A 26,542-nucleotide genomic window follows, 5' to 3' on the forward strand; every position below is an offset into this window, starting at 1 on the left:
ACCAAGTTGCTGACTATTAGAAAGGACAATCCATCGAAATAAGTGTCTCCAAGAGTTTCCAAATAACTGATATTAATCTATGGCGCTGCACGCTGCTGACATATGAACGAGTCTGGCAGCTTCTATTGCTACCCAGCTCCTATTGCAACCAGTGTTCCCCACATCTGAATTGGGTTGAGCGGGGGTCAAAGGTTACTGGAGTGTCAAACCTGTCAACACTGTGTACCAACATTTACAGCGCCTCCTTGTATTTGGCCTTGATGACTGCTCATTTCAACCACTGTGCAGTCAAAATACAAGGCTGACATCGAGCTAGAGCAGCCTGCTCGGTCTGTCCTGCATGCCGGGTTTAGCAACGTGTTTCTCCCTGACACTTCGATCCCATTTAAAGAAGCTGTGCTGTCTTCTGTGTGCCATTCATGGAGACTTGTTCTGTACCTGTGGTTCATGAAAGCGTTCACTACAGCTAACACCCGGGTATATATGGCTCTTCCTATTGTGTGTGCGGTTTACAGATGCCTAAACTACATGGTATAGAATTTAATGAAGCTTGCTTTGCCTGTACTACACCTACATTTTAGAAAAGCATACTCTGGTTTTCCTGCATTTACTGTTAAGGGAAGCTTGCTTCACCTGCCCAGGACGTACAGTTCAGAAAAACTTGCGCTGTATTTCCAACACAAGCAGATCCGAGAAACTAGCTCTGCCCATCTTGTGCTGTGGTTTAGGGAAGGGTGTAGGGGGAGCTTGCTTTTATATGTGCAGTTTAAAGATGGATGTCCTACTGTGCTGCACCTATGGTTTAGAAAAGCTAACTCTGCATGTTCTGCACCTGTGGTTCACAGAAATTTGCTCTGTCTAGTGTCCGCTTCAAGATATAGGGAAGCTTACTTTACTTAGACCGTTTAGGAAATCTTGATCTACCTAACCTGAATCTTCGGCTTAGGGGTGCTTACTCTCCTTGCCCAGGCCCGGCCCGGCCAACCCAACACTGCAAGTGACGAAACGTGCGCAGTGTGAGGGGTTGGCTACCTACGGGTGGGTTGGTTCCACGGCCTGGCCACCGGCCACTCTCTGTAGCCAGCCCCCTGCAGTGCATGCTTAAAGGCCGTTCGCTACAAAAAGGGTTAAGAAATTTTATAGTTACGTCTAATAAAAACATCTGTTTTTGTTAAATATTTTTTAGAAATTGTCGGGGGAAAAACAAGAGGTTATTGTAACATTATAGTTAGGTGAATGTCAGTGATAACATCAACATTTTAAACTTAAACAAAACACAGAAATACACCAGTTATAGTTAGCAGAACTAACTATAACTTGCGCCGCAGCCAACCACTGCTTATGACCTTGCATATAACATCACTCGTGACGTTCTATGACATAATTTATGACATCACTCATGACATCTCAAATAACATTGATGAAATCATCCAATGAGTGTGTTTGTTTTATAGGTCACATAGAGACTGATAACTACCATAGTACTTGTCTACCTAATTTTGTACAGACTGTCCAGCTAATGGCTGTAAGTGTTCACAAAACGCATGTGCTCATAATATATCATACATGTGCCGAGGTATTGAACACGTTATAAACATTTGCATTGACGAGTAACCAACCCTGTGTGCAAGTGACAATTGACAACTTGTGTTCAGCATGTTCCACACAAGTTTTTTGGCTCTGAAGAAAAAGTTTGCAACGGGGCAAAGATTCTACGTACTATCTGCTAAGTAATATATGCAGCCTTGTGTTATTAGACAAAACCATCTCAGCATGCCAATTTCTACTTAACACAGAAGACTGTGTCCACCAGGTACTAATCTATGTATATGTGCTTCTTTTGCTTCAGAAGATGGGCTATCTGTAAAGTTTTCACCACAGTGTGAGGGCTGTAGGCAGTATGATCTTTAGCACTTTCAGACCTTGGTTATTTTAAATGAATAGTGTCTTTTTTTGCCAAGGGTTGCATAGAGTATACACTGTTCTTAGTAAACTCTCTCCATAGAGTGAACACTCTTTACAGTACCCTGTGTTCTACTCATGTACAATTCATTTCTCAGTGTAGGTTTGGTGGCTGTCAGGGGTTTGATACAGATAAAAGCTGTCCATAGTAGGGCATCAATTTTAGAACATACATTGAGTATTTTCAGGAACTTGGTTTTCTCTAAACAGTTGCATAAATTTGAACACCGTGTGCAATGAGGGTATCCCATATACCTGTTTCATTGCTAATGAGAACTAGGCTACCCGTGAAGTGTATGGTATAGGGTCATTATTGCACATAACACATGCTTTCTACATCTAAGGGAGCTGTATCTGTGATGGCATTAATGATGCTTCGTAGTATTCTTAGCTATTATACTGGTTTATAGAGCAATGGGTGCAAAATAAGTCTGGCTGATTGAATAAGTGATGTCTTAAATGATGTCATGAAACATGTAATGAATGCTCTAATATGTGAGGTCATAAGCAGTGCATGGCGGGTAAACAAGTTATAGTTAGAAGGGTAATGTCTGTGTTTTTGTTTTTAGTTAAAAACATTAACGTTTATCACTGACATATTCACCGAACTATAAAATGACTTTAACATTTGGTTTTAGCAGTAAAAAAAAAATATATATATATATATATGTACATATACACGCACACATATCCTCTCTGTGTGGTGGTTGCCGGACCGCTACCTGATCATTGAGGTTGCCACTAATGGGCATCTCACCCCTCTGCGCCCACTAAATTCACGCTGCTTCTTATGGTATAAGAGGAAATGATACTCCAAGCGTGTGTTTTTGCAAATCCGTTTATTGCTGCATCATTAGTTGCATGACGCGTTTCGATAGGGAACCTGCCTGTGTCTCATTACAAATTGTCTTTTTGCCGAACTTAAATAATCACGTGATCTGCTACAAATCTTAAGCAGAGATAAAGTAAGATGTTTTTAAATCCGAGAATGGAGCACTCATGTCTGTGTTACAACGATCCATTGATATTGCTTAGTCATAAAACATAATTTTCCAAGCTTGTGCAAGTCAATATATATGACTCCATTGGTGCATGCAATTGTGCGATCCTAATAGGTATACACATTTGGCCTATGGCACCCCAGTGGGCTAAGTTAAGCCAGCCCTTCAGTCATACGCTGTCAATATAGCTTAAAACAAATAAGCAGCTCTGCCACAATATTGCCCCACTCACTCCCTAGGGAACCGTGTCCTGATTGACAAAATGGCAGCTGCAACTTTTCTCTGGTTACGGCCAGCCAATCACAGCATTGCTGTTAGTGGAACCACAGTTTTGAAAATTTGTCAAACGGCGCCAAAGTTATTAGCAAAACAAAAAATGCTTTTCCTATGGAAACTAGGTCCTAACTATAACTACCTACTGGCAGCGGCCAGTAAGTTTTATATATATCTATATATATATATAAACCATGACCGTGCAGGCTTAGAGTGCCTCATCAATTATAGAAAAGGGAACTCTAGGTAGTTTCTGATATTTAGGTGAAGAGCTGCTCTTTTATATGAAGCGCCTCTACAACTCCACCAACACTCTGGTCACATCAACTGTCTGTTTTTTCTAGTAGACGTTTCAAGCATAGGATAAGCCCAATGCTATCCATGCAGTTGCTAGAAAAAATGCCAAAGCCATTTGCTATTTTTTAACAATACTTTAAACATAGGATAAGCAAGTGCTATCCACGCCAATCCAAAATGACAGGGGCATTCTGCCATCCTAGGCATGGTATTACTTTTGAAATTTGAATTAGTAATTCTTTTACAGTCTAAGCAGTCAACAGGAAGCCGAATGATACACCAAACAGTAAATAGCAACAGTGGTGGCGGCTGTAAAACTAAAGTGGTGGGTGGGAGGGATAGGGGATTAGGGGAATAATAAAAAAAAAAAAAACCTTTCCTGTCCTGCCGCTGACTCTGGAGCTGCCGGTAGCCTTGATACTTCTCTCTTCCCGGTAGTCACTGGGGCACAAAGCACAGGCTCCCCACCCAATCCAGACGATTCTCTCATGCTATACCAAGCATGAGAGCAATGTGGGGATTGAACTGAGCGGGCTGGTCTGACGCTCGCTCAGGCACAGGGAGCCTGTGCCATTTCTCAACCCGGCTGTCAACGCAGCTGGGTTGGGGAAACCTAAGTGTGCATGTTTGTCTGGCCAACCTAAGACGGCCGGCCAAATTGACATGCACACTTTACAGAGCCCATCACTCCTCCTCCTTGCCATAGTCCAGCTCCGCCCCCACTCAATACTCCCCTGCTCAGTCAGTTAGCGGAAACCAAATTACGATATTGTTTTATCACTTTATTTTTCGCTGACTGACCAGTGAGGCGACGCTCCTCCGCCTTTACGGAGGAGCTACCCCTTATAGCAAGAGGTGAGAGAGCATTACTCTAGGTGATTGAGTTAAAACCCATTCTGTGACAGCTAAACTGTCAAGCCAGACTTAAAAATATGACTCACAAAGCACTATATGATTTGGGTACTAGGCTTGGTCTGTAGGTTTTAAAATAGACAGACTTAATGAAGATGTCTGTGCCCTTATACTCTCAATTTCTGTGACATATCTATAAATAAAGGCAGACTTTAACACTGGTTTTATCCAATATTCTTTTCAGTAAAGCAATTTACCTTTGTTTTTTGGGAAATGAAATAAAAAGAAGCCCCATTTTTTCGCCTTGACAGGAGCTATAGGACTGTTGCAGGTTGGCTTCGAGCCGGTCACTTATCCAAGAATGGACAAGTAGAAAACCTTTGAGATCTGTTTTGGGTGTGGATTTAGAAAGTTTTAAAACTATTACGGCAAAGCTGGATTTATAAACCCACAGGAAAGAGTACAAAGTAGCAGGGTTTCCACTCGTGAGACAATGTTCACTGCATTGCAATCACATTAAACAAGCCACTAGTTTTAAGATAGCAAAGTATGTCTTTTATGTCATCTGAAATGGAGGGTTTGTGTGCTGTACAGAAAATGCTGGAGGAAGGGCATAATCTTTCCGTTCTAGCCTAAACTCCAATGCACAGGGAGAGGTTGAGGGGGGGTGGATTAGTGTTGGAGGCAGGAACAAAGATATCAGGATGCAAAATGAGTTCTATTTGGCAAGGAAGCCACAGAGGCCTTTTTATAAAGACATTTCAAAGTACGTAAAGTAGTACTACTGTCCGGGCTTAAAGTGGGCTGGGTCCTGCCGGTGCTCAGCAGTTCTAAAAAGTAGATGCTGGGACTGGTCCCTATCGGGCTCTCCATTTTTGCCCTCACCACCAGTGTGGAAAAAAATCTTAACTCTGTAGTAGTGCCACGCTTCACTGCCTTTGATGTAACTTCAACGAGACTCATTATAGTTCTTTCACAGTCTCATCATGTCAGAACTGAAGCATTTTCAATATTATATACAACAAAGCCGAAGTTGTTGCATATTTATCTTTTCCAACTAATAACCATTGACAAAGTCAACAGTCCTGACTTATTGTAGGTGTAATGCTACTTGTATTATACATCTGGATGCAATGACAGAAGCAACAAAATACCAGTCGGGCGGCACACTATTCTAAGCACAGATTTGTATCTTACGTGTTTTTAAGCCACTCCCTTAATTACATTGGCCATTACCCTTTGAGAGACCACCCCCCCCCCCAAGTTTTTTCATCACACTTAAAGCCCTGACTACTGTAGCAGTCTTTTACGTACTCTTAAGACCCTTTATCAAATGGCCTCAAAACATCTACAATGGGAAAGCTCAGGGAATATTCATAGGTAATTTGTAGAAACAGAAAGCTCTGTACCCTCCTTGTACGTTTACCAATAGGGAGTTGCACATTTTAGGGCCTATTCAGAAAGGCATTTAGAAGTACTTTTAAGAGTACTCTTGCGTAACTACTTCCTGTACTTATAAATGCTTTTGAGAATCGGTCCCACAGTTTAAAATGTATCTGCATGCATTTCACCCACCATTTACTGCTCCATTGAACACAGATTGACACACAGGTTTCATCCTCTTATATTAATAAAGAAAAGAAGGCTTGGAAAATTGACAGATTAATGTAACCTCAGTTAAAAAACAAATCTTTTATGCAACACCTAAGCAGAAACGTTTTAGAGCCACTTTCATTGATTTAATACTGGTCTACCAATAAGTAAAGTACCACCTCCACCCCCCCACCCCCCCCCCCCCCAATTTGTTGATGATTAATGAAAAATGTATAACTTTACCTGGTTGAACAATATATCTATTTCGTACGTTGGTGTATACTCGCTTTTCCACTATTCTTCTTGTATAAAGGTCGCGGACAGTACGATATCTCCCATTCTGATTTCTGTGGGTGTAAACTGGGTAGTGCAGCTTCGGGCGTGTTGTTCTCTCGCATTTCTTTGTGGGTTCTTGCTTGTAAGTGTATTGCTGAACTGTCCCACCTGGAGATATAAAATATCCTGATTATATAATCTGGTCTATTTGTAGAGAAATACTTGTACATGAGCTGTGTAATTTGAACCGAGTGCTGCTTTTTAGGTCAAGCCTAAAAGGCAGCACAGCTGGCTGGTTTCTGAAGACATATTGTAGCCTTATGAAGAACATAGAAGTCTTGCTGCCGACCACTGGTTGGCTTTCCTGTAACTTTAATTTTCCTGCTTTTTAGGTCGAGCCTATAGTCCGCACAAATGCGCTGCTTTGCGAGACTTGCTGTACTGGAGTATGGAATAGAAGCCCCGCCCAATCCCTGCCCATATTTGTCATTGTCTTCTGTCTTTGTCCTTCGTAAATGCAGACTTTCGATTCAGTAATCTGATTGTTAGTCCCTGCTTAGTACCACCTTGTCTTCATTTGTAACCTCCCATGGCTACTGGGCCTTTTACTTCGGTTGTTACACGGTATGTGTTAATTAGTCTGTAAGCACTATTTTCTTTATTGAGTTTCTCTTACTTTTGGCAGGATGTGCGCTGCATCACTTGGAAACGCTTGTGTTTTTTTTAGCAGCATGGCAGCGCTTTATCTTATGTGTTTTTAAATTAACAACATGGGCGTCCTAGAACACGGGCGCCTGTTTTCAATAACACAGGCCCTCATGTCTGTTTCTTCCCCCCACCAACCAGACCTAAAGCCCTGCCTCCTCCACGAGACTGTGTATGGTATATACATGTAGTCGTTTAGGACGTGTGGCCTGCTCAATGATACAAGACTTCTATTTGCACTATTCGCACAGCTAATATATACTTTTTTTCAATCAAGTGCCTAGGCGGAGTGATTCCCCACACAGAAATACTCATTTCAGAAAAGATCGGTATTGAGGTGACTGTATCTTTGACACAACTTTACAAAAATATACTGTAACAATTCAACTGAACAAAAGCATTTTCAGGTAAAATAGTCTCTTCCAGCACCCCCCCTTAACATTTCACTTTTCTTTTCTATCCATTTTATCCTTTTTCCTCGTCTGCTCACACAGTCCAGTGCACTCTGTTATTCCAACTCTGAAACAACTTGAGACATACCGATGTTTCTTCAGCTTCTGCCCTCTCACCTCAGCTGCTAGCCTCTCCTGCCCCCCTCATCCATTCTGCACTACTGTTGCAGCCTCTGGTCCTCCGCGTGATCCTCTCTGCTATTTTATTTTCTCTACAAACTCTCGATTTGATCTTTCTTTTTTGTCCTGTTGGCCTTCAAACGTTTGGAGACACTTGCGCGCTCTCTCCGACCATGCCGGGGCCTCTTCTGCCTCTCTTTTGCCAGCCTGACTCCACCCACATGACCCATTATATGCTGGCTCTTTTGCTCTAAGTTGGTTTCATGAAGTTTGACCGGGATGCAGTCGCAGCCCTAGCTTCCTCTGTCCCACGGCCATGTCTCACAGGTGTATATTACTGCGCTGGCCGGACCGCCCACCATCACCTTGGCAGTAGCTTAGATCGTGCCCACCTGTTCATATTCCCTGCAGCCACATGCAAAACTTAAGTAACTACATATAGGTTTGAATCATCAGCAGTGAGGCGTTAGCATTTACTTTTGTTGCGCATCACTAATTCTGTTCGGTTTTAACAGTTGTCTGTTAGTTGTAGTACACAGTAGTGGGAGCTTGTTTTGAATAACTTCCATTCAAAGATGGCTGCATGCTTTGCTGCAGCTGCTGATAGATTCGCTGGTTCACTCCTATGACTGTGTCAGCCTGCCAGTGGTGTGAGCTTGATCTGCGCTGCCAGCACGGGGCGTGTTTAAGAGGCAGTGTGTTTTTCTTCTGTGCCTGGGAATCCGAGTTGCCCAGATTCTGCGGGAAGTAGAAGGGTGGACTGCGGGTTCTATCAGGGTACCCGTGTATGCAGGAGGCTCAGGTACAAAGCAGAGGCATTGCAGCTCCAGAGCTCCATGAATGCAGTTGTGAGACCACGGAGACCGATGCTTCATATAGCATGGTTGTACCTAGAAGGCAGCTCTTGAGTTTGAAATACAGTTTCTTTGGGAATTAACCCACTGGCCTTTTTAAAGGTTTTCAAATAATTGAACCTCACGGTCCTATCCATTACCATGTCCTTAACTGGGGTGTGTTGGAGTTCATGGCTTTGTTTAATCTCTAGTCACTCCATTCCATATGAGGCCGTTGGGTCATTTCAGACTCCCTGCACCTCCCTACCACAGCCCAAACACTCTAATGTTCCATATCATACCCCAGGCACTCCTTATTCCCAATGCTGCTGCAAGCTTCTCCCTCCCCCTTATTGAAGGGCCAGTGGATTCCCTTTTGGTCCAGCTATTACCTCCTTCTGTGCCCCATTTTTCTTTCAGAGTTTATCACTGTAAAGCCAATTAGACATTCAGGTTAGTGTACTTTTGATTCTACGTTTATAGCCAACACATTTCTTTTGTTTTTCAGAGATTGGGGCTGGGTTGGTAGACCCCCTGTGGTTTGATAGATGATTTTCTCCTACAGACGCAAACATTTAATCCATTTTCCTTGTCATTGTTCCGGCCTTGCATTTCATTATGTCCTTTCTTTATTTGGCTATTAAAAACAAAAAGCATGGCCATTTTAGACCATTGTTTCCCTTCCCTGCTTACCAATGGAACCGCTACCGGCCCCCCAGCTGCAAACAATGCACTGTATGGCTAAATACTTACAAGGCCCCAAAGGCGAGCCCGATTGCATTGCAAATGCTTGTTATTCAATGGCTTGCCTTGTTCATCTCGTGTCTGTCCCTTCCCTGAAACATTGCTAATTAACTTGTGTTCTTTCACTGTTCACTTCTGGGGAATACCTTTTTTGTGTTAAGCACTCCATGAGAGTGCATGTTTTTCAGCTGTCTCCCTAGTGTGCTTTGCTTCCCCTTCCATGCTCCATGTTGCTCTCTCTTGCCTATGTACTTTTCCTCTGCCGTGATGCACTTGCACTCATGTGATTCTCCCCCGCGTTTCTTTCTCCCCTGTGTGCTTCTCCCCACAATTCCACGTCGCTCTTTCTCTTGCCCATTGCCTTTCCCTGTCCCCAGCCCCCGCCCTCCATGTTGCTTGCAATCACCGCTTCCTCATTGTTGCTTTCCTCTTCCCATTTCCCTTAGCAAATTTTTTTTTTTTTGGTTGCGATCCAACTCTGATCAGTAAATAAAAATAATAGCCTATGTCATTTTGTAGGTACACACATCTGCGGTGTATGCACCTACAAAATGCCATGGGATAGCCACCTCATAGACTATATATTTTATTTCTTATTTCTTCTTAAGCCATGCTGCACAGCATTGCTAAAAACCATTAACAAAGCCAATATGTCTCAAAGGTGAGACCTCTTATCTTAGCCAATGCTTCTTTTCATTGAAATTGACAATGGTGTTTAAGACATTCCTCATTCTGAAGCAAATTTGTTTTCCCAATTATTTTTATAACCTGGCATTTCTGATATATTTGGCGTTCACTACTGTATATATAAAATTAAAGGTTTAGGTGACCTTATAGTTAGGTATTTGAATGAGCTAATGTTAAACCCAAAAACCACAGAAAAAAAACAATCACAGTTTAGTCAGCTAACTATAACGTGCGCCCACATTACTCACTACGTATAACCTGGTATAGTACTTTACTCATAACATGTTAAATGACATCATTGTTGACATTACAGATTAAATTTAAAGACCAATATTGATATTACTAATGAGATTATTCAATGATTATTAGTGTTCTATACGCTTTCTGAAGACGAGTGATACAACAACCTAAATTGATAGTTAGATCTTCAGCCAGGCCAACACCCAGCCCCTGCTGTGCATTGTTTGCAGCAAGTTCATCATGGGTTATCTACTAGGCTTCACATTCGGCCTGGCCATGCGCTCATCCCTGCTCAAATGCAAATTCTCTGCCCTTTTTTTTCTTTTTTAAATTTTAACATGTCCTAAGTGATGTAATATGTGAAGTCTTAAACAGTGCATGATGGTGCGTAAGTTATAATCTGAAAGAGACACATTAGTGATAGATTCCTTACCTTAGAATATCCCCAGGTGTCAGACTGGATCCGGAAAGTTTTCGTCAGCAGTACCCCTGCGCGTCGGTAGGAGTCGTCGTACGGCTCCACGTACGCTGCTTGCATCGTAGCTGCCGAGATAACGTCGTCGGAGCTACTTAGACGCGCCCACGCGCGCTGACGTCAGATCTTTCTTATTCCGCGCCAGCAGCACAGATCCGATAGAGAGCGGTACCCCTAGTTAAAAGTTTTAACTTGGTTTCTGTGAACTTGTTTCTCTTGTTTTGTTGAGTACTCAACGCCTGGTGCAGTAGGGATGCCCGGGTTTAAGTCCTGTAGGGCCTGTCGTCGGAACATATGAGTAGCGGACCCACACAACGTGTGTCTCTTCTGCTTGGGGCATGCCCATGACCCCGAGGCATGCCCCGATTGTCGGGCCATGGTGCCGAAAGCTTTGCGGGAGTGTTCCCGAACGTTATTGGAGGTCCGGCAATTGGTTCCGCGTCGATCGAGGTCCCGCTCCCATGGGAGGTCAAGGGACCAGTAGCGGAGCCGTCACCATCGCTCGCCGGAATCGGGGACAGGTAAGTCACGGCGCCATAAAAAGTCGGACGCGACGTCGCTCTTCCTCTACCCCTCACTGGTCGCGGACGCAGTGGAAGGGGCGGGCGGTCACTCTCCCGCGGCTCCAATGAAGCCTCCGTTGTTGCTTACGGCCTACCGCCTTTCCAGGCCCACACGCAGCTCCGGATGAGGTACAGGCCTTCGTGTCAGCCCCGCGGACCCGTTGGGTAGATCTGCCCCCGTGCCGCCACCTTTGGCCTCGGCTACGCCGACACCATACCCTGCGGCGCTGCAGGCTTCGGTGCTGGCGTCAGACCGGCTTCAGCGCTGGCGTCGGCACCGGCCTCGGCGCTGCCTCCGGTGCCGGCCTTGGTGCCGAGTGCAACGCGGCCACTGACGCTGGACGGTGCCGTACCAGGATTGGTCTCTTACCCCCCCAATTCCATTTCTTTGTGGAGAATTTGGCCCATTTCCCCAGGCACCTCGTTCTTACCGGCCTCTTTAACAAGCGGTAGATTAAGGGGAGTACTGGGAGGGGTCTGAGGTCCCTCTTGCAGCTCAATGCGAGGATGAGCCTGAATGGGAAGGTGACATGGAAGGTCCAGTGGATCCGGATTTCTCTCCCCACCCTGGTACACTGTCCCCTTCTTCCGTGGCTGCGGAGGAGGTCGGGACTTTTTCAGTGGTGTTGCGTAGGGCGGCTGAGGCTCTTAACCTCGAGCTCCCTTCTGTGCCTGTCAGGACCAATCTCCTGACCGAGGTGCTGCAGCCAGCGGCCTCCTCCACGGAGCCGCTGCTGACCTTCAACAAGGCGCTTACTGACTTCCTGTTGAGCACCTGGAACAAACCTAACACAGGGGTTCCTGTAGATAAGGGTGTGGCACGCCGCCATCGCCTGGCACCAGGCGACCCCAGCTTTCTCACACAACACCTGACGACTCAGAGTCTGGTTGTCCAGGCTTCTGCCTCGCCAAGCACATTCCCTTCTGCTCCTCTGGACAAGGAATCTAAGAAACTGGAGCCGTTGGGGAAAAAGATTTTTTGCGAGCGGTGAATACTGCATGCCTGTTGGGCCGCTATTCACATTCTGTGTGGCACAGGTGCTGCCTCAGTGCCCTGTGGAAGCTCGGGTGGTGCTCTCCCAGGCCATTACCCAAGGGAGAGATGCTGCTAAATTTACTATCTGTTGTGGGCTTGACACGGCCGATTCCCTCGGCAGGGTACTTTCCACAACGGTGGCGCTCCGCCGTTATGCTTGGCTCAGAACTACTGGCTTCCCTGACGATGTCCAGAACACTTTGTTGGACATGCCCTTTGATGGCCCACACCTCTTTGGTGACCAGGCAGATAGCACCCTGGAACGCTTTAAGGACTCTTGGACTACGGCTCAGTCCTTGGGTCTCGCCACCACGCGTACTCCCACGGGGTCTGCTTTTCGCTCCTTTCGAGGTCAGGGTCGAGGCTCCCAAGCGCATTTCTCTCAGACCCGCAGGCCGTCGCCGCCGCAGTCTCAGCGCAGCAGCGGATGTGGGACCTGCCCTGGTGGGTCCCAAGGACAGCGGGCGGGTCAATATACCACCGCCCCTGCTGCCGCCACCTCAAAACCTTCCTAGTGTGGTGTTTCAGGCCCACCAGATGCCAGTGAGTGGCAGGATTCGCCATCACCTTCCCCACTGGCGCACCATCACCTCGGACAGGTGGGTTCTACAAATAGTCTGAAGGGGCTACTCCCTCCCCTTCAAGTCTACCCCTCCAGCCATGCCACCTCAGTACCACCGCATGTCGGGGGATCACTTGTCACTTCTCCAGCAGGAAGTTGTGGCCCTCTTGGCCAAGGGGGCCATCGATCGTGTTCTGATGCCAGAAGTAGGTTGTGGTTGTTATTCCCACTACTTCTTGGTTCCAAAGATGGACAAGGGCCTGTGTCCTATCTTAGACCTCCGGAACGTCAATCACTTCTTCCGGAAGGAGAAGTTCAAGATGCTCATGTTTGCTCAGGTCTTGTCTGCCCTAGACCCGCAAGACTGGCTGGTAGCATTGGACTTGCAGTATGCTCATTTTCATATCCCCATCCTGCCGGTCCACTGGCGTTAACTACGGTTCACGGTAGGCCACAAGCACTTTCAGTTCACGGTGCTCCCTTTCGGCCTTACCAGCGCCACTCAGGTGTTCACGAAAGTGATGGTGGTGGTCGCAGCTCATCTGCGCAGATCAGGGGTTTCAGTCTTCCCCCATCTCGACGACTGGCTGTTGACGACAGGCTCGCACCAGGCAGTTGTCTCCCACCTCCAGACTACGGCCGACCTCCTGCATTTGCTGGGGTTTTTCCATCAACATGCCAAAGTCGCACCTGATTTCCTCTCAGAAGCTCCTCTTCATCGGAGCGGTTCTGGATACGGTGCAGTTTTGGGTTTATCCTCCCGAACAGCGAGTCCGGGACATTCAGGCTATGATTCCGATCTTTCGGCCCTGGTCCTGGGTTCCGGTCAGGGAGACCCTGAGGCTGCTGGGCCTCAGGGCCTCCTGCAGCCTGCTGATCTATCATGCAAGAAGGCATATGCAGGCTCTCCAGTGGGACCTGAAGTTCCAGTGGACGCAGCATCGGGGAAACCTGTCCGACTACGTCCAGATCTCGAAGGGCACTGCACAGGACTTGCAGTGGTGGCTCACGGACCAGCGTTGGGTCCGCCGCAGATCCCTCTCTCTTCCCCAACCGGAGCACACAGTAGTGACGGACGTGTCCCTCCTGGGATGGGGCGGCCACATGGGAGTGGCGGAGATCAGAGGCCTCTGGTCTCTGACGGAGTCCAAGCTCCATATCAACCTTTTGGAGCTCAGGGCGATCCTACTTGCACTGAAAGCATTCCTTCCCTCTGTCAAGGGGAGAGTAGTGCAGGTGTTCACAGACAACACCACCGCCATGTGGTACTGCAAGAAGCAGGACGGGGTGGGGTCGTGGACCCTATGTCAGGAGGCTCTACGTCTCTGGACGTGGCTGGAACGACCAGGCATTTCCTTGGTGGTTCAACACCTGGCAGGTACCCTAAACGCCAGGGCGGACAAACTCAGCCGCAGGTGCATGTTGGATCACGAATGGCGTATTCACTCTGAGGTGGCACAAGGTCTCTTTCAGCAATGGGGAAAACCTTGGTTAGATCTATTCGCCACCGAAGAGAACGCGCAATGTCAGCAGTTCTGCGCGTTGGAGTTTCCAAGGCGGCACTCGCTCGGAGACGCTTTTCGTCGCGAGTGGAGTTGCGGTCTATTGTACGCCTTTTCGCCTATAGCACTTCTGCCCAGAGTGCTGAAGAAGATCAGACGCGACCGGGCCCAAGTCATTCTTGTGGCACCGGACTGGGCTCGAAGAGATTGGCATCCAGAGCTACTCAGTATGAGCGTGGATCCCCCGATCCGACTTCCTTTTCTGGAGGATCTACTGTCGCAGCTACAGGGGACAATCATCCACCCGAACCTGTCCAGCCTCCACCTCCTTGTGTGGAGATTGAGCGGTGACAGCTGATTACATTTGACCTGCCTCCTGAAGTCTGTAATGTGATTCTGGCAGCCAGGCGTCCCTCCACTAAAACGGTATACACCTGTCGGTGGAAAAAATGTATGGCATGGTGCACAGCGAAAGCTGTAGATCCTCTTACTACCCCTCTTTCTGAGGTCCTATTGTTCCTTCTCTCTTTGGCCCAGCAGGGCTCTGCTCTGGTCACTATCAAGGGCTACCTTTCTGCTCTTTCAGCCTTTCTTAGGCTGCCTGATCAGCCCTCTCTTTTCAAGTCCCCGGTTGTCAAAAGATTTCTCAAAGGCATTACTCACCTTTTCCCTCCTATTCCTTTTGTGATGCCTCAATGGGACTTGAACCTGGTTCTCACATACTTGATGTGCGCTCCCTTTGAGCCCCTCTTCATAACTGTCCTTTGCTGTTATTGACTTTGAAAACTGTCTTCCTGGTGGCCATCCCCTCCCCTCCGCTCGGCGGGTGAGTGAGCTCCAACCTCTTTCCTGTAAACCTCCTTTCCTGGTGATTCATCCGGACAAGGTTGTGCTTCGACCACGTCCCTCCTTTCTACCAAAAGTAGCCTCTGCGTTTCATCTCGGGCAAACTGTCACTCTCTCCACCTTCAAGCGAAGAGGAGAGGCTCCACCATCTGGACCCAAAACGTGTGCTTTCATTCTATCTCAGCCACACACAACCGTTCCGGGTGGATGGCCAGCTCTTTGTTGGGTATGTGGTCGCCAAGAAAGGCCGGGCTGTGCACAAGCGAACTATTTCCAATGGGTTGTCTCGTGCATTAAAACCTGTTACTCTCTGGCTAAAAAGGAACCTCCGGTTGGGCTGCACGCCCATTCTACCAAGGCGACAGCAGCTACTACAGCATTGGGATGCGGTGTCCTCCTGCAAGACATCTGTCAGGCGGCCACTTGGGCCTCGTTGCATACCTTCACTAAGCACTATTGCCTTGACAGTCAGGTCCGGCGAGACAGCTTCTTTGGCCTTTCAGTTCTCCGTGACTTTCTGGTGTAATCTCACTTCGCAGACCCACCACCGGGGTTGGTATTGCTTGGGTATGTATTCTAAGGTAAGGAATCTACCACTAACGTGTCTCTTTCAGATGCACAAGTTACTTACTTGTGTAACAATATATCTGTAAGAGACATTAGTTTGTGATAGATTCCTTACCACCCGCCCATCCTCCCCGTTCTGCGAACTGTTCTCTAGGGTTCAGGTCAACCCTTTCAGGGCCCTAGTTCTGTTGCACCAGTAGTCGTCTCTGGCATAGCTCTGCGCTCCTGGCGCGGAAACGTTGTGAACAGAACTGACATCAGCACACGTGGGCGCGTCTAAGTAGCTCTGACGACGTCATCTCGGCAGCTACGACGCCAGTGACGTACGTGGAGCCGTACGACGAGCCGTACAACGATGCCTACCGACGTGCCGGGGTATTGCTGACAAAATCTTTCCGGATCCAATCTGACGCCTGGGGATATTTTAAGGTAAGGAATCTATCGCTAAGTAATGTCTCTTACAGATATATCATTACTTAAGTAACTTGTGCGTTGGCTCATGTCTCATTCCAACACGTAACTATAACGTCATTTTAACCTTTGTTTTTTTCAGTCTTTTTCTGGGTTTTTCTTCTAACGTATCTTAAGGTTTTAGAAACTTACAAAACTATACCGTCACACAAATGTTTGTGTTTTTTCAGTGAATGTCTGGCTTTTTTTTTTGTCGTATTCTAAATTCGACCAATGGCCAACACTTCGCATTCACAAGGAGGTAATGGACGGAGCACTGAAACTTGTCAGACACTCACCCTCGTTACAGATCTGGGTTGAATCCATCCTCATTCTTTAGCTCACTTAGCCACCTCAGTTCAGACCCAGCTATATGTAAATCAGTCTTGATCCTGTGCCTCATGGGAACAGTCCAGACCGAACTGCCAAGTCAGGTCTTCCCTGAACCAGAAACAAGCATCCTGGGACCGGTTTCTTTTGCAACACTTCGCATACAGCCAACGTCTGCTGTGCACAGCCTTTGGACTTGTACAGCAGAAGATGGCTTCATTGCCTTGCTTTGGGCCAGGTCCTGCAGTCAACCCTACGCATGTGGACAATAATCACTGTGCATGGCCTTTGGCCATGCTTGCCCAACGGCCATGCATGCCAACCCACATTGTCATATTCCCTTTTTTTCTGGGTACCTGCCCGCTGCCTGAATATTATAAAAAAAATGTTATCTCAGGGGGATATCTCTGGATTTCCACCACAAATGCAGGGGGAGTTAGGATGTCCTTGCCCCACTGTGTTTGTGGGTTTTTTAAACCTTTTTTTAGGACATGTCCCAGATCCTGTAATGGCCACTATAATATTTTGCTGACATGGTGCCACTGCCCAACGAGATCCCGAGGAACCACAGTACTTTCCCAGTTTCTGCAGTACCCCATTGGCTGAGCAGAAAAAAAGGTTCTTTCAGCCAATGGGATTCAAGTATATTTTACATTTTCAATACAGTGGTTGTCTTGTGCTACATAACAGTACAAATATCACTAACGTTTCTAGGTGAGTATTCCTTTCATGACCACATGATTTTGCATTTTAATTGTATTCATAGTGCGCTTTCTACCCCTGTCAAAGCGTTGAAGCACTTTACGGGGAGTAGCGCACTACTCCAATATCTTTGGATAGTGGTTAATGTTGGTTACTGCCATTAATGAATTCTCAAGAAAACTTGAATGCATATACTTAATTTACTTTGTGATATATATTCAGGTAGGCGTGATCAGTGACAGCTATGTGGTTTCAGGTGAATGGTTGGTGAGATTGATAGTCTGGCGGGGATTAGGTAATATTAGATGACAGGTGTAGGGTTTTGAAAAGTAGAGGTGATAATCTATGAAATTAGGTATCAGCCAATTGCAGATTTATAGTAAGAATGATTAAGGCAGGCATGTGACTTCAACAAGGCTATACTCAGAAATAGAGTTTATGCAGAGGATGGAAGGTAAGGAAAAGGGTCACTCTGAGAAAAGGAAGTACATCAAGGTCAATTGTTCATGCAAGGTTTTGTGAGTATAGTGGGAGATATATTCCTGAGATAGAAAGCAATCGGAGAATGTAAGCTGTAGAAAGGAACAACATTCTTGTTGGCGACACCTGTTAAGAAAACAAAATAACAACCTTCTCCGAATTACAGGAACAATATGAGCTGACAGGGAGCCAATACCTCCAGTGTTGGGAAACTACGATATCTCTTGCAAAGACACGTGAAGCTGCTACTGGAGGTGTCCAATGAGACACCACTGTAATACAAAGTTCTAGGGCCGCCCTTGACCAACCAGTGTCGAGACTACACTCCACTCTTCCATAACAGCCTCCCTACACTAGACAGCCTTAAGGGTAAGTGGGAGAAAGACCTTGGCAGGCTAGAAGACAATGACTGGGGAGCGGCTTGCGGCTACTTTTGAGGTTGTCATACAGGCGGGATTCCAATGACTCCAACTAAAAATACTCCACAGAGTATATTTCACGACGACAAGATTTTTCCACATGGAAAGAATTGACACTGATCTCTGTTTAAGGAGATGGCAGCTAAGTGTTTGCTATGTTCACCCTAAGTGGGCAAGGGTATGCCCAGATGTGGGTCCCTGGCTCACTGTGCCATTGGATTCAAGCTAGCCTGGCTGATGAGGGGTAATACCCCGAAAACGGTCCCAGGATGCTTGATTCCGGTCCAGGGAGGACCTGACCTGACAGTTCGGCTGGACTGTTACCATGAGGAACAGGGTCAAGAGTGATTTGCATATGGCTGGGTCCAAACTGGGGTGGCATAGTGAGAAAAAGAACGATCGATTAAACCCAGATCTGTGACTGGGGGTGAGAGGTTGGAATTTTTCAGTACTCCATCCATCATCTTGTTATGTTTGACCTAAGTGGCCAAGGGCATGCCCAGCCGTGTGTCCCTTGCTCACTTTGCCACTGGATTCAAGCTAGCCTGGATGATGAAGGGTTACACTCCGAAACCGGTACCAAGATGCTGGTTTCCGATCCAGGGAGGTCCAGGCCTGGCAGTTCGTGCTGGACTTTTCCTATGAGTAACAGGGTCAAGACTGATTTGCATATGGCGAGTACAAACTGGGGTGACATAGTGAGTAAAAGAACAATGGATTAAACCCAGAACTGTGACTGGGGGGTGAGTGGTGAAAAGTTTCAGCACTCCATCCATTATCTTGTTGTGTTTGCTATGTTCGCCCTAATTGGCAAAGGGTATGCCTAAACGTGGGTCCCATGCTCACTGTGCCACTGGTTTCAAGCTAGCCTGGCTGATATGGGGTAATATCCGGAAACCGGTCCCAGGATGCTTGTTTCTGGTCCAGGGAGGACCTAGCCTGGCACTTCGGGCTGGACTGTCCCCATGAGAAACAGGGTCAAGATTGATTTGCATATGGCTGGATGCAAACTGGGGTGGCATAATGAGCAAAGGAACGATGGATTAAACCCAGATCTGTGACTGGGGGTGAGTGATTGAAAAGTTTCGGCACTCTATCAGCTTGTTGTGTTTGCTTTATAGTAAATGGTGACAGAGAATGTGCTCTCCCCACATTATCTTACTTATGAGTCCTTTTTGATAAACATCTTACATGGAGTCCTTTGAAGACCAATAGAGCTGCAGCCTTTTCTAAAAGGCGGAGGCTGTTTTTAACTTTACTAGTAGACTGGGACAGAAGCCAGCCAAGTAACTCTTAGCTGTTCACAAGGTCAAGCGCTGCATGGTTGCATCTTATGGGGACTGGGTTTTGGGGCATTGGTGACCAAGGGGGATTGGGAATTGTAGAGAACTGCTTCCTCAAAAGGTTACTGTCTGTCCACATCAGCGCTAGCTTTTTTACTTGTCACTTGAAGCTGGGGTTATGCCTTATTGATGATATTATAAAAATGCAACTGCTGCTATTGTGGCTTCGAATCTTGACAAGGGAGCAGATCGTTTTTAATAGGGCTATCCTTATTGACTGTTTGCAATTGGATCATTGTTTGTATATTCCTTGGTACAGTACATCTCCCAGAGTTTGAAGCGTAATGATTTTGTTTTGTTTTTTTAAACTCCGGGTAGTCTCAAAGCAAGTTGTGGCTTCGCACCGAAGACTAAATGTTTAGCTCGTTTTGAGGACCCTAGACTGCAGAGGAAAGCTAATAAGCAAAGCGTTAAGCACATGCAGAGATTTCAGCTAACCCTAGCCTGGATTCATACCTAATCTGGGTGAGAAATCAGCATCCAAGGTTTTGGTTGGTCAGGCTGAGGTTTGGTACGGTTCACTTTCTTGTGGCCTTCCCTGCTCAGGGCCCTTATTTCAAGAATCTACCTGCTTGTCCCTGTGACAGTGTTATGTGCTAAGCACTTTGCATTTTATGTTTTTTTTTTTTTTAATTATGTCTTTTACCTTTTTTAAAACAAGCCAATATTTGGCATACTAGAGCAGCTTTTACTTACTTACAGTCTCTGCCAAATCCACAGATTTCTTATCTTACCGCAGTTTCTATTCAAAGGGCCATTAGGCAGAGAACTGTAATTGCTGCCTAATAAATTTGACCTTCTGCACTATTACTTTATGGATATCTGGCAAGGGTGTGATATTTATTCAATTTTATAATGTGATGGAAAGTTTTTTTTATCTGTTTTGCTTTTGTTTTTTATTTGTTTATTTTATGATCATGATTGCGATCGAATAAAGCTTAATTGATTGCCGTTGTAAATAATTGCTTACATTTCTGGTATAGAATCTTCTCTCCAGTTAGTACTTGCTCAAAGAATTGAAGGATTTCCCAATTCAACACAACTTCAAATCCGGCCACTGGCATTGAATTTGGGAGGGCAGTACAAGATTTAAGGATCATATTTAGATTTTGGCAAACAGGGGACTACTTCAGAAATGCAACGGAGTACCTTGTCGGCCAAAATGACGGTCCGCACACTCTATATAGGGGCCGGAGGACCACCATATTTACTTTGTGGATCCCCTATTGCCTCTTTCAATGGAAAGCTTCCCTGACCACCCAACAGAGTAGGGGGCATCGGTGGAAGGGCATTTCACTGCTTTCCCTACTTCGGTAGGACAGTGTGATGTCCTTTTTTCATGTCTCTCACAAACATTTTAGATCTAGGCTGAAACCGCCATTACTGCATTTCCAATCAAGGTACAGAGCTCATCACTGAACCAGTGGTGAACTCTAGATTTGGCAGACAGTCGTCCGTCAGAGTGACAGACAAAATGTCCTCTGATACCCGGATGGACGGAGCACTGTCCACCAAATTTTAAATCCGGTCCGAAGTAGATATTATACCTAAAAAAGATTTTGCAAGCTCCTTTGGATTTCCGTGACCTTAAAAAGGAAATTGGGCTTTAACTTCATTCCTTTGTCCTATCACAAAACTCCTCTCTGACTTGTAAAATGATAATACATTGCTCTGGATACTTTATCCCATATACCACATCATCACGCACCCTCCTTCTATCCACTTTGGATACATTTATGTCCTTTGATCGCTCTTAGGATGTGTGGGGCCAATCTTGAAACTTGAAAAATCTCTGTAGTACAATAGGGAATTTTCTTTGAGACATCTGTGTAACTTATTCTGGGTATGTCAACTTCAGAAATCGACACAGAACAGCAGGAGATGCCTGACCGGTGTACAGATACGATGAAGACATGTTGAGTGACATTAGGGAATATTTAATCAAAATGAATTGTGGGCTAATTTTTGAAAAATGTCCAAATCAAGAGTATGTCCCTATGAATTACTGTTTACGTACCAGTCCTTTACCATTTAATCACATCGGAACAATCCCACAGTAATGGCCCCACAAGTATCTTACATCACCTCCTCTAGGGAAATGAGTGGAATATTCTGTGGAACACCCTTGTATATGCTGCCAGACTAGCCAAGACTAAAACTGAAGGGAAGAGCAACTCTTAGGAAGTTGATAAATGGGTTAAGAGCATTGCCGGAATTAAATGTTGCCCATACATGATCAACCATAATTACCCAATGATCAGTCATAGTTTGTCATCGAACATAAAAAGTGGATATTTAGAACATTAAAAACCTACTTTCTGCTACCATTATCACTCACTTGGATACATGTTCTGCTGTTTATTCCTGTCATGGGCACAACATTATGGATAGCACCTCATTGAAGTTTCTAAAATGTCTCTATTGCGGCTTTAAATATTTATTGGTTTAAATGAAATAGATTCTACTGCTGTACAAACAACTAATATTTCCAAAGTGGCAAGCCTACCATTTTTGAAGAAGTATACAGATTCCACCCTTTTCTTGTATGAAGCCACAGAGAGGACGGCAGTCGTTTTACCGCTAAGGCCACCAAAACCCTTCGAGATGAGTTTGGGGTATCCTCGATCCATTACATCATTGGAAAATCTCCAGTATGAAGAGTCCTGAGTAGATAAAAGCACTATTAGACAAAGGTCTATCTCACAAAAGGCATATAGTTCAGCAACATGGATTTTAGCTTTTCAACACCCCCTTTCCCCCAAAAATCCGTTTAAAAAACAGTGTAGGATCACAGTTTTCAGCTCAGATTAGTTATCAGATATTCAAAGAACTGGTACCCATGTGGAACCTCTCTAGTGGGGTAAGAGAGAGCTTGAACCATATGCCAATAAGTAATGATAGTACAGCTGTATCTGCCACCATGTCATTTTATATTGTCACTCAAAGCTGGCTTTGCCTAGGCCCAGTGGAAATTTAAATTATGCCAGCGTAATTAATGTCATTTTGGGAGTTTTGTATTAAGCTTGTTACCCAAAACTCCGGAAATATGCCACAATGCCACATTGCTTATTTACTCTGCAGTTCGCCGTAAAATTATAGAATGGGAACAATATAAACTAATAGAATGTAAGGAGCAATTGTGGTTTTATTTTGCCTTTTTTTTTAGAGCAAAATGTGTCCTTGTGTCAAAGCTTGCAGTAAGGAGCACATGTCATTTTGTATAATTTTCCCAACATTATGCATAATTAAGTGAAAGCAATTGACGCAAATTTCGTACTCCCCTAGTTTTACCCTCAGTATGTTTTCTATCTTTGTCAGCAATGCAACAAACATCCTACCTCTTTGTCTGAAATGTATTTTCTAGACCAATCCATTGTGGGGAAAAAAGCCTTTGGCTTCTTTGACTCTGCACTTCAGATTCATGCTTTTGCAACCAAATTGGACATTACGTAAACATGGATATATGCATGGGGAAAAGCAGACTACTAAGCACCACTGTGCCACATAAGATAAAAATCATAGCATGGGCACCCATGTATTGGGAAATATAATGGGCTATTTAAAGCAAAGCACATCTCTCTCTCTCCTTTGGTCCTTCTAATTTGTCGTCATTGTGCAAGATGAGAAGCAAAAGATGGTTGTGATGAGGCCCAGTATATTGATGGTCTGTTTCTCAGATTTGAAGGAAGTGAATTAAGCTTATCCTATTACTTACAAAATCTCTCACTATAGGGAAGTATGCCTCAAAGATGAAGCTATCAAGGTTCATCTGCCAGACCTGATAGAGTTAATGCATACTACCAGTAGGTTCCTAAAGAAGAACTATGGATTGACTGCTTACCTTAAAGAAGAAGGTCTTGCCATCACAGTTACACCTCGTGAAGACGGTATCAATCGGAGAGGGGATGCCCCATACGTCTGTGATCCTACGAGGATTTCCCAACTGTCTCCCAAACTGGTTTAACATCCAGAAGTAAGGACCTAGAAGTCCAAGAAAAAAGCGGCCCCCCAAAACCATTACCACAAACATCTTAGCTGTTTTGCTGCATTATACTCTAAGAAATCAAATATGCTCAATTATTTTAAATTTTAACAAGTGGTGTAAGAAACGGATCTCCTCTGAAAAACCCACCTCGGAATGCGACCAATGATCCGTTGTGTAAAGTAGTCATTCCATCAATTGGGCGCCCATTACACAGGTTCGTCTCATCTAAAATAAGAACAGAAAGACCACTGTTTTAGGAAGTAATGTAGAGTACACCGAGTTCCACCCAATGCATTCCCTGTATCCTCAGTGAGCGAGTCGTGATATATATACTTCCTCTGCCATACCTTAAATGGTGATTGCAAACCACTGAGGTTTTCCGTGAACATGAAGACTATGTTCCTTTAAAAGGACAAGTCAATGCACTCTTTTTAACATATGCCAGTCACCCCTAAGGAAGGATTCTTGAGCCTAGGAGGCAGGGTGAACTATATTAAAGGTATGGACATGTAAGTGCAAGCTTATATGTCTCTATAGTGGTCTTTGCCATTAAGGGCTAATATAAGTGATAGGGTATCCATAAGATAACATGGACTGGTACCCGCGCAAACCCGAAGTTCGCAATTCCATTATGGTACAGCCGAAAAATGTCATGTTTGGTATCAAACAATGTGCTTCATCACCCCTGACATGAATCTAGTGTCAAGGACAATGTGGCATGCACCCAGGTGGCTACCTTAGAGGTTGCCCCAGCCTTTTCTGTGCCCTGGCTACCATCCTGCAGCTGCTGCAGCCAAGACAGGAATCTGACCTCCTGCCAAGAGGTGTGACCTATCCCAGGAGTCGGAAACAATGGCCTGGATGGTAAGGAGGTCACACTACTTTCCCTGACAACGGCTAGTGAAGTAGAACATCAAGGCGGTGAGCTTCAAAGCCATCACCATCTGTAATATGCAGCCAGGCTGCCTCCCAAAGGATGAAACCGCTTTCCCCCTGCCCCAGGCACATTTGCACCAGGCAGGTGGAGAATTAGGTACTCTGAAGTTGTACACCCTCAGAAGGCTAGCCACACCTCTAGGGTGGGCAGCCTGGTCTGTACAGCTGAGGAAGGAATCTGCCACTTTTAAAAGTGGTAGAATGAAGGGTTCTGGTTTTAAAAGGTGACCCACCTCATGTGGCCACCTCGGGGGCTGTTTAACCACTGGGGAGAGTAGCCCATTGGCCACTTGAACCCACACCAATAACGCCCCAAAATCTAGGATTTAAGGGCCACCCCTGACACCAGAACCTCAGTTCAGCTTCTGATCTGACTTGCAACAAAGGCCAGAGGGACCCCTTTGAGAGTCAAAGGCAACTCCAGATTTCCCAGGACTAGTTGCACTAGTCCCCTGCACACCGCAGGTAAAAACAACATCCCAGAACCAAAGAATCACTGGCCATCAAAAGCTTCGAGGGATCACCCAAAAGTAGATGGTCCAGTGCATTGTGGGAAATGTAGTACTGACCTCCGACAAATTTCAGGCAGCTATCATGTTCCCAAGCACCTCTAGGTGTTGAAATAACTTTCTTCTGACCTTACTGGTGCCAAGACATGTTGATCGCCAATCCACCAACTATCACCTTAACTCAACGCTGCACCTCGAGGGAACTCCGCAAAACCTACATATGATGTCAGCAGTGGCTTCATTGTCAACTTTTTGCACCCTGTTCCCCACTAGCACTGTGTAAGCGGTAAAAGCAGCTCCCCGGCAGCTCCCGCTTCAGCACCAAGGACAGCCAGAACAACTCTGCAACTAAGCTTCTTGTGCCAGGTAAAATCAAACTGACTGTTGTGGCTTGATCCTGAAACTCGCATCACTTTACTCTCCTTGGGTTCCACACAACTCGACCTGCAAGTGACCAATTGTCACTAGTGCCTTTTTCCATTGACCTCAATATTAAAGATTTCCAGTACTGTTTTGCACTGATTGAATTTTGCTTTGAAAACCCATACCTTTGGATATACTTATCCGATTAACTTCGTTTTGGTGTCTAAATTTATATAAACATCTTCTTTATTTCTAAAATTGGTGTTGGATTCTTTTGAGTCATGTCAATATCCATGTTGGTACTGCTTAACACATGTTCCTCTAGTAAAGCCTGACTGCGCTTTGTCACTCTACCAGGACTGAGCTAAGGATTTAATATTGTGAATCTAAAGACCATCTTTGGGGTATTGTGATAATATTGCATGGTGAAGCCTAACCAGCATCACCACTTAGTACTCCATCTTCCTACACCCAGGCAAAAACTAACCATAACGTGACCCATTAACACCAATAATAACTTTGTAAAGTACAATGATTTTTTTTATCCTTCTCTTGGAGTATTCCGTAGCATGGACATAGTTGTTGCTGTCAGTAGTAAAACAAGTGTAAAATCATATTGCTCACCAGATGTACATAACAGAATCCAGAATTTCCGTCATGATATAGGTGATATATGGCATTGTTTTATGCACTGTGGAACTGTATGGGAATAGCTTAGGGAAATGATGCTTATAAAGGCTCACCTGGGTTATCCAAAGCGTCAGTCTTATATTTTATATGTTTTTCTCTTTGTTTTTCCAAATCTTCTCTGCTAGTATAGTGAAGTTTTATGTTTTTTTAAGTTAAGTGTAATTAAATTTGTGTCCTTTCCTTTTGAATTTGACTGGATGTATATCTAATTAAAATTAATAAATATTGATTTATTAAACTCAATGTTAGATGCATATTATTAATCAAAAATAACTTCATTTCGGTACATTGAACCATAAAAAGTGCACAATTGAAATATAAGAATACTTAAAATGGATAATAAACAGTTAAAAATAAATAAATCATGGTCATTTAATTGAATAAAATTAACTTCAAGCATAAGAGATCTGTAAGCAATAAGGAGCCTTCCTGCTAAGGCACAAAACCAAAAAAACAGAGACCTCAGAGAAAGTCCTAACAATTGGCAGAAAAAGGGACCGGCATGCTATCTGAAAGGTCTAAGTTAGTTGCAAATTTCGGGGGCCTTAAACTAGTCTCTGCTAGCTATAAAGTGCACAGTGTAAATAATGATAGTTGTTCTCCACTTGATTTGGGGCAAGCCGCACAAAACACAAATATTAAAAGCGTGATCATAACAACAACTAAAAAAAACATACAACATATTAAAACATTGCGTAACATCATAAAATGACATGCGCGCCAGACCCTGACCAGCTATCCATAAAAGT

The 26,542-nt window shown here is 45.0% G+C and overlaps 1 protein-coding gene across 5 annotated transcripts in view; it reads right to left on the bottom strand.

The window, feature by feature from the left end:
• The window catches only part of PRG4 (proteoglycan 4), a 331,309-nt gene that overhangs the window by 21,743 nt on the left and 283,024 nt on the right, over positions 1-26,542 (bottom strand). For all 5 annotated transcript variants that reach the window (XM_085601683.1, XM_085601686.1, XM_085601685.1 and 2 more), the window contains 4 exons: positions 23,443-23,520; positions 23,152-23,291; positions 21,817-21,973; positions 6,222-6,422 (listed from right to left, as the gene is read on the bottom strand). In XM_085601683.1, coding sequence (XP_085457809.1) covers positions 6,222-6,422; positions 21,817-21,973; positions 23,152-23,291; positions 23,443-23,520 — 576 coding nt within the window. The remainder of the gene's footprint in view (positions 1-6,221; positions 6,423-21,816; positions 21,974-23,151; positions 23,292-23,442; positions 23,521-26,542) is intronic.

This window comes from Triturus cristatus, chromosome 4_2 (assembly GCF_964204655.1).
Source record: "Triturus cristatus chromosome 4_2, aTriCri1.1, whole genome shotgun sequence".
NCBI lineage: Eukaryota > Metazoa > Chordata > Amphibia > Caudata > Salamandridae > Triturus > Triturus cristatus.